Source organism: Prosopis cineraria, unplaced genomic scaffold (genome assembly GCF_029017545.1).
Source record: "Prosopis cineraria cultivar Desert tree isolate PC_DT_omini unplaced genomic scaffold, ASM2901754v1 PC8, whole genome shotgun sequence".
In the NCBI taxonomy this organism is placed as follows: Eukaryota; Viridiplantae; Streptophyta; class Magnoliopsida; order Fabales; family Fabaceae; genus Prosopis; species Prosopis cineraria.
In genome coordinates this window covers 25,567,570-25,576,768 of record NW_026555339.1, presented here as the reverse complement: position 1 = coordinate 25,576,768, position 9,199 = coordinate 25,567,570, and the positions used below count along the sequence as shown (strand labels likewise).

General features: G+C 33.4%; 1 protein-coding gene and 1 pseudogene across 1 annotated transcript; both read right to left on the bottom strand.

Moving 5' to 3' along the window:
• Window positions 1–5,225: 5,225 nt before the first annotated feature.
• LOC129317505 (uncharacterized) lies at window positions 5,226–6,329 on the bottom strand (annotated as a pseudogene).
• Window positions 6,330–6,947: 618 nt separating this feature from the next.
• LOC129317124 (uncharacterized mitochondrial protein AtMg00860-like) lies at window positions 6,948–7,583 on the bottom strand. Its single transcript, XM_054961482.1, has one exon. It carries the CDS (start codon window positions 7,556–7,558, stop codon window positions 7,100–7,102), a length of 459 nt encoding a protein of 152 aa, XP_054817457.1. The 5' UTR covers window positions 7,559–7,583; the 3' UTR covers window positions 6,948–7,099.
• Window positions 7,584–9,199: the final 1,616 nt, after the last annotated feature.

The following is a 9,199-nucleotide window of genomic DNA, read 5'->3' as shown; positions in this document are numbered from 1 at the left end:
AAATTTTGAAATTCAATAAACAAAGGTGGCCTTCATCAATATCAGAAATATATTTATTGAGAAAATGCACAAATCATAATGTAACTATCCTTCATCATTGTTTTCAAAATTTTTAAAAACTAACATAATTCATAAAAATAAAATATTTCAATAAAAGAGTTTTTAACAAATAATTATAAATAATGCTATTCACTTACTCATCAGAGCTTCACATTTTTAAATATATCCTTTCTTTCAATTTTGGTCAGGATCCCTTTCTTCTTCACACCTTTATTAGTATAAATAAATAAAATTTTTTTCTAGGTATTTTACCAAACAACATACATACATAATTGCTTAAGTTAATATTGATATTTTCCTTCCTAAATTTTCAGTTTCATTGAGACCTTTGCAATATCACCAATTCCATCATTTCCAAATGGTAATGTCAATCTACAATATCATCTTTTATAAAAATATTTAAAAATTTTATTAAAACAATCATTATGAAAGATGTCATAATTTCAGTACAAATCTAATATATATTTTTTTTAAAAAATTTTACTTAATTTGAGGCTTAAGGGATGTACGATACAATTCACAGCCTATGCCGGTCACCCTCTGTTTTAAGGGTGTGACTCTCTCTCTCTCTCTCGCTCTCGTGTGGGGTTTTGGAAGATCAAGAATTGGAATTGTGCATGCATTTTGATTTTAGACTCTCCTCTCTCTGTTTTTCTTTCTTTTTTTCTTTATATATTTTAAGAGGGGCAATGTGGTAATTTGGTCAAGGCTGAAGCAAAATAAAAATTCCAAGATTTAAACTTAAGACCTCTCAAATACATTGCTGGCACAAACTCCATTAGACCACCACTCTTTCTTGATCAATTTATTTCAAAATTAATAAAATATACTTAAAACACTTTCTCATTATTTTAATTTTCTTAAAATTTTTGGTTATTACAAAAGTATATCTCTAAAAATATTAATACAAATCATAATTTAATTATCCCTTAACGTTGTTCTATAATCTCTAAAAAATAGATAATTTAATTAACAAGATAACTAATATATATCATATACTACAAAATTCTTGGCATTTAGCAACACTTTGATTTACGACGATTCTAAAAGTATTGCTATGATCCTCACTTCAAGCAACATTTATTTGGCAACAATTGAAAATTATACTATAAAGTGGAAAAGAAAATAGTTTTCAACTATTGCAATAAAATTTTAAAATAGGAAACATTAAAACCATTGCTTATATCTTTTATTGCAACATTTGAAAACTATCCCCTATTTCAATAGGCAACAAAAAATAATGTTGCCTTTAAATGTTTCGTTTTGCAATAGTTAAGAATTGTTGCCTACTGTTTACTTGTATGAAAAAACTATTTACTTTCATTTTTATCCAATTTTTAACATAATCTTATTACTTTATTTATTATTTAATTAATTTAATATTTGGTTTATTAAATTAATTCAAAAGCTACTTTAAAAATTATCTCTATATATAATATTTTGTAATAGATAACATAATAGTAATGCTAGAAGAGTGGTAAGAGGCTAGACTTATATCCAAGAGGTTAAAGGTTCAAAATCCTAGGCAAGGAAAGAAATATCAAACTTTTCCTATTTAAGTTTATACAACAATTCTTAACTATTGTCTATTCTTATAGAAAGGCAACAATTCGAAACTATTGCAATATGTTAATGTGAAAACTATTGTCTATTGTTATACTCTAAGGCAATAGTTTTTGCTAACTGTTGCCTAAAATTTAAAAAATTGTTACCTTAGACAATAGGTAACGTTAGAATATACAACAATTAAAAAATGTTGCCTAAAGTCAAAGGCAATAGTTTTCATAGTTAGAGCAATAGTTTTTGAATTGTTGTTATAGAGCAAAAATGTTGTAGCGATAGTTTATTATAGAATAATATACATAAAAATGAAATAATTTCGATGAAAGACTTTTATTGATAATTAATTTGGGTACTATTCACTTACTGCAAGTGTTTCCAAGCACTAAAATTCATTCTTTAAAACTTCAATCAAGCCTCCATTTTCTAAACACCCTATTCAATATTAAAATTAAATTAAAATCCTTTACCCCAGTTTGATAAATTCTCTTCTAGTATTGACAACACCAAAATTAACTAAATTTTCAAATCATTATAATTTATGCTTCAATTCCTCCAATCCTCTAATGCTTTATATGTCTATCTTCTATTTTATTTCACTTTGATTATATTTTTTAACTTGTCCTTTTGACTCTTCTATAATGCAAAGCTTTAATCAAGAGTATTTGTGTGTGGTGTGTGTATAGATATCTACACAACATACAATGTAATCCATCCAACATGAAAGAAAATCTCATCATGTCACCCCCCAAAAATAGAGGGTGACCGGCATGGGTATGAACCACTCTCACATTCCCGTAAGTCTCCAAGTGAATATTTATTCCATTTTCAAGAAAAGAACAAAATTCAATTGAATCACATGAGAATTAAAATAACTTCTTTAAATTCATTATCATAAGAAAGTGTTGACATTTTTGTAAAAATTTCAGCAGAACCTCCTCTGTAACTAGGATCTCCTGAAAATTCTACAACAAAATTTTTTACAAATAACAACATAAATTAGGAGCATAACTCCTTCCAGCCAGCAAACAATATACAGACCAAAAATAAGATTCATCAACAACTTATGTGGAGCATATACTCTTTCTTTTCAAATCAAAAAGACATACATATCATATATTTAAATTAAAGCAACAGTACCAATCAAAAAGATCCACCCACTGTAGCTAGTTGTCCTTTTTGAGGCCGTTGGTGGAATCGACGTCAGCTAACCAATCTGAGGCCAAATAATTTTTTTTTCTAGTGAATAGCATTCCCATGATAAAATTTTTAAAATTTAAATTGACAATCTCTAATAATGGTGTCAAGAAAATTGAAAGTAATTCCACCAAAATTTATAAGCATGTAAGTCATAATCATATTTGCAAAATAAGAATAAATTGAAAATAATTTATGTTATCATGCTTAAAGAAAATGATCTGCTCTCATATAACTCAAAGCGATACAAATTACTAGTTAAAATCAAGTAAATTTTGTAAACACATAATAATCAACATTTAAAAAATTTGAGAACTCAACAGAACAGGTTATAAACATGGATACTCAGTCCACGAGGGAAAATAACCAAACGCGGCATATGCCATGAAAATAAACATGGACACACCAGTCCACGAGGGTAAGTAACCGAATGTAGCCATAGCTACGAAACAAACATGAACACACAGTCCACGAGGGTAAGTGACCAAATGCGGCTCAGGCCACGAAATCAAACACTGGTACGAAGCCCACAAATACCAAATGTGAGAATAAAACTGACAAACCAAACTAGCTAGTATTTAACCACAGCGCGCTACAGACTAACAGAACTGCCATTAGTAGCAGCGTTCTGTATAAAGTTCTCTTAGAAATCTCGTTTCAAACATGCGAGAGAAATAATTATTTGTGAAGTCAAATTTTCATTCTTAAGATCAAGCTCGCATGAATTACTTCTAATATATGAAACTTGTCAAATCGATACACCATAACAAATGTACAACTTGCGCTAATAATGTAATCAAGAATTTTGAAATTCAATAGGCAAAGGTGCCTTTATCAATATAAAAAATATATTTCTTGAGAAAATGCATGAATCATAATATGACTATTGTTTATCATTATTTCAAAATTTCTATAGCTAACATAATTCATAAAAATGAAATATTTTAATAAAAGATTTTCAATGAATACTCATAAGGAATGCTATTCACTTACTTGTTGAAGTTCTAAATTCCCGAAAGTATTCTTCTTTTAAGTCTTTTCAGGGTCTTGTTCTTCCACACATCCTATAAAATACAAATATATACAATTTTAATAACTTTTTAATTTATAACACACCCTTCACTAACCACCATTAAAGTTAATTCAAGCATTATCATTCATTTCTCTTTCTTTATAAAACTTTAACCATGTCATACTATTTCCTTGGAATAGGAGTTTTCTCCTAATCTTTGCATCACTTACCTTAGGTGCATTACTTCTACCTCTTCAATTTTAAGCCTTTAACCATTTACCAAAAATCAAACAAACTCTAAATATACACATGATTGTGTGCAAGCCCATAATTAAATTCCTTTACAAAGCTGCAAGAGAATTCCTAAACCAATAATTTCCATCAATATTTAGAAGTCAAATTTTATTTCCTCATACAAGGCCTTCAATGACATCTCATAGGTACCAACAATATATCTAAGCTCGTCTCTTTTGATTTCAGTCTAGATTTTTTTTTCTTCGGTCATGGCAGCAATATAAAGCACACACACAGATTCCTAGTTTCCATGATACCACCCAGCTACTCACACGCCCATATTTATGAGGAAAATGGAAGAGATTGAAGCTTCTAACCTTAAATGAATCAACACGCACAGACAGAGTAAGGAGGACAATGATGAACAGTGAAGAAAAAGGTTTGAATCAGCAACAAAAGGTGGATGAACAGCAACGTCTACGGCAACCTACGTGAATGATGGTGCTTCCCAGATCTCTTTCTCAGCTCAGTTATGCTAGACAGTGGCGGATGGATAGAAGGAAGAAAAGAAAATTCATGAACACTGAACAGGGGAAATAGATTTTAGTAACAGACCTCCAATGAGCACCCTAAATCTTGCGTACTTCCCTTCCCACTAACAGACTCACACAATGGTATATGGTGAGCTAGAAGCAGGGAAGAATGAAGAGGTTTCGGTCGACATTCAGTAGTAAGAAAACAAGCTTCAACTCCTACCAGCTGTGGATAAACCGATGATAATTTCTCACACCGGCGATGATCGACTCACACGAACAGCGGCGCGACTAGTGGTTGAGATGAGAGAAGGCAGAGATTGGCGGTGACAGAGCAATGATTCAATCTAATCTCTCAACTCTCCCTTTACTCCAGAATAATCAAGAAAGAAGGAAGAAGGAGTTAAAAAAAATCTGATGGGTTTAAGGGCAATTCGGTAAATTTGCATAGCCAGAAAAAGAAAAAATTTAACTCTTCTGGATTCGAACTAGGGACCTAATGTATGAAGACTTGCTCAACTGCCACTAGACCAAGTCTCTAACTTGTTACATTATCCTAAAAACTAATATAAACACACTTTAAGCAAGTTAACCTATATAATTATTTATTTATTTTAAACTTAGTCATGGTTATTACATTCTTCCCCCTTAAGAAATTCAGTCCTTCAAATTTTTAAATTCATGCTTACCTTAATCCTCGAATAAGTGTGGATACTTAGCATGCATATCAGTTTCAATTTCCCATGTAGCTTCCTCTTGAGTATGATTACGCCATAGCACTTTTACTAAAGTGATTTCTTTTGATCATAACTTCTTAACTTGTCGATCCAAGATAGCCACTGGAACTTCTTCATAAGATAAATCTTAGGATATTTGAATCCCCTAAGTTTCAATTACATGAGAAGGGTCATATAAGTATTTCCGTAGCATTAATATATGAAACACCGGATGAATACCCGACAGTTCAGGCGATAACGCCAAACGATAAGCAACTGCACCAATTCTTTCTAAAATCTCAAATAGACCCATATACCTTGGGCTCAGTTTACCTTTCTTTCCAAACCTCATTACCCCTTTCATAGGAGATACTTTAAGGAATACTTTATCCTCGGCCATGAATTCTAATTCCCGACGTCGATTATCAACATAAGACTTCTGTCGACTTTGAGCTGTTATTAATCTTTCTCTAATTATTTTCACTTTCTCAATAGCATCTTGCACCAAATTTGGTCCCAAAAGCTTAGTATCGCCAATATCAAACTATCCAATAGGAGACCTATATTATCTGCCATAAAGTGCTTCATATGGGGCCATTTGTATGCTAGATTGATAACTATTGTTAAGCATACTCTATCAAAGCTAAGTAACCGTCTAACTACCACCAAAGTCCAAAATACAAGATCTTAACATATCTTCAAGTATCTGAATGGTTCTCTCTCAGACTGGCCATTGGTTTGCGGGTGAAAAGCAGTACTGAGATCCAATCGAGTACCCAAAGCTTTTTAGAAAGATCTCTAAAATTGAGAAGTAAATTGAGGACCTCTATCAGAAATTATAGATATTGAAATCCCATGTAGTCGCACAATCTCATCAATATACAATTGAGCATACTTATCAACATTATATGTTGTCTTCACTGGAATGAAATGAGCTGATTTCATCAGTCTATCAATAATAATCCAGATAGAATCATACCCCTTAGCAGTGCGAGGTAACCCAGTGACAAAGTCCATTGTGATATTTTCCCATTTCCACTCTGGTATTTCTAACCTTTGGTGTAGCCCAGCTGGCTTTTAGTGTTCTCCTTAACTTGCTAGCATGTCAAATAATATGAGACAAAGTCTGCCACATCCTTTTTCATGCCATCCTACCAATACAGTTGTTTCAAATCTTGATACATTTTAGTTGCTCCTAGATACACGGTATATGCAGAATGATGAGCCTCTTCCATGATAAATCGCTTCAAGTTTTCCTCTTATGGTACGCAAATTCTACCCTTGCACTTTAATATTCCTTCTTGGTCAATTTCAAACTCAATGTTACTCCCAGCTATGACTGCTTCTTTTAACTTGCATAATTTTGGATCTGAGAATTGAGTGCTCTTAATTTGATCCATTAAAGAAGAACGAGCTTGTACATGAGCCAAAAATGGTCCCTTATCAATAATCTCAAACTTGACTCCACTATGCTCAAGTTTATGAATTTCTTACACCAAAGGCCTCCTTGTCAAAGTCATGTACGCCAAGCTACCCATCGATTTTCTACTTAAAGCATCAGCTATCACATTTGCTTTACCAGGATGGTAAAGAATTGTACAATCATAATCTTTAAGTAACTCCATCCACCTCCTTTATCTTAGATTAAGCTCCTTCTATTCAAAAATGTACTTTAGAATCTTATGATCAGTATAAATCTCACAAGTCTCACCATAAAGATAGTGGCGCCAAATTTTTAGAGCAAAAACAACTGCTGCCATCTCTAGGTCAGGGGTTGGGTAGTTTTGCTAGTGTTTCTTAAGTTTCCTTGAAGCAGAAGCAATAACTCGTCCATGCTGCATTAGAACACATCCTAGATCCACACGAGAAGCATCGCAATAAACTGCATACCCTCCATTGCCTGAGGGTAAACTCAAAACTGGTGTCGAAGTCAAACACTCCTTTAACTTTTGAAAACTGTATTCACACTTGTCATTCCATTCAAACTTGACATTCTTCTGAGTCAACCTTATCAGTGGAGCAGCTATTTTAGAGAAATCTTGGACAAAATGACGATAATATCCTGCAAGACCTAAGAAACTGTGAATTTCTGTAATAGTTGTCGGTCTTGGCCAATTTTGCACTGCTTCTACTTTTCTTGGATCCACTTGAATACCATCTTTAGAAACCACATGTCCTAAGAAGGTAACTTTATCAAGCCAAAATTCACATTTAGAGAACTTGGCATAAAGTTGTTGCTCTCTCATTGTCTGTAAAATAATTCGAAAATGATGTTCATGCTCCTCTAGGCTCTTTGAGTATATCAAATATCATCAATAAAAACAATCACAAACTTATCAAGAAACGGTCTAAACACCCGATTCATTAGATCCATAAAAGATGCCGGTGCATTAGTTAACCCAAATGACATTACTAGGAATTCATAATGACCATATCGGGTTCTAAATGTAGTCTTAGGTATGTCCTCTTTCTAATCTTTAACTGATGATAACCCGAACGCACGCCTATTTTGGAAAAACATTGAGCTCCTTGGAACTGATCAAAAAGATCATCTATTCGAGGCAATGGGTATTTTTTTTTCACCATCACTTTATTAAGCTGCCAATAATTGATGCAAAGTCTTAATGACCCATCTTTTTTCTTCACGAAAAGTACTGGTACTCCCCAAGGAGATGTGCTAGGTCGGATGAATCCCTTATCTAACAGTTCTTGCAATTAAGTCTTTAGTTCTCTCAACTCAGAAGGTGCCATTCTGTGAGGCAGAATAGAAATTGGTTGAGTATCTGGAACTAAGTCAATGGCAAATTCAATCTCTCGGTCAGGTGGCAGTCCAGGTAACTCTTCTGGAAAAACATCATGAAATTCTCGAACAATAGGGATTTGATCCAAACTAACGATGTATTTATCAATTTCCCTTACCATCGCTAAAAACCCTTGACAACCTTTCTATAGTAATCGTTGGGCTTTTAAAGCCGAAATAAGATTAGTAGGTCTTTTTATAAAACTCCCTTGCAACATAAAAGGAGTTTCACCTGGAATATCAAATTTTACTACTTTCAAGTGACAGCCAACGGTAGCATAGCAGGAAGTTAACCAGTCCATGCCTAAAATGACATCAAAATCAATCATATCAAGCATTATCAAATCAACAAGGGTTTCTCTTACCCTCAAGAGACACTTCACAAGACTTGTACACATAAGAAATAATTAAAGATTCCCCTACTGGAGTACCAACTACAAATGAATTATCAAGTTTGATAGGTTCTTTGCCTAACCTCTTAGCAAAATAAGCAGATACATATGAATGAGTTAATCCAGGATCAAATAATACATAAGCTTAATTGGAACACACAATTATAATACCTGTAACAATAGCATTTGAGGCTTTAGCATCCTATCTTGTCATGGCATAAACTCTCACCTGTCTCTGCCCTAAGGAAGATTGTCCCCGTTGACCGTTTCCCCTTCTAGATTTACCCCTACTAGCTGAAGTAGAAGCAGTTCTAGCAGGTGGATTGGCGAGGAAGTAGGGCGAGAGAAGGTTGGATTGATCTGTGGCTTGACACAGACTGTAGATATGGATAATTTCTTCTCAAATGGCCCATTTGCCCATACTTGAAACATGCACCAGACACTCTATAGCACAGTCCTGAATGATATTTCCTACAACTATTACAAAGGACTCTAACATAACCTGATTGATTTAGAACTGACTGGGCTTGAGGTCTCGTATTACCAGAATTTAGTCTCACAACAGGAGTGCTCACTGATGGTGAACCAAATGATCTAGGATTAGGCTGTGAGGTATGAAAGTGAGATTGACTTGAAAATTGATGACTTTTGGAAGAAGAACTAAGAAATTTCTCATCGTGCTCCCTCTTGCGTTT

What these genes read in the sequence shown, in the direction of transcription:
- LOC129317124 (XM_054961482.1), bottom strand. Translation starts at nt 7,558, where the DNA reads ATGAGAGAGCAACAACTTTATGCCAAGTTCTCTAAATGTGAATTTTGG.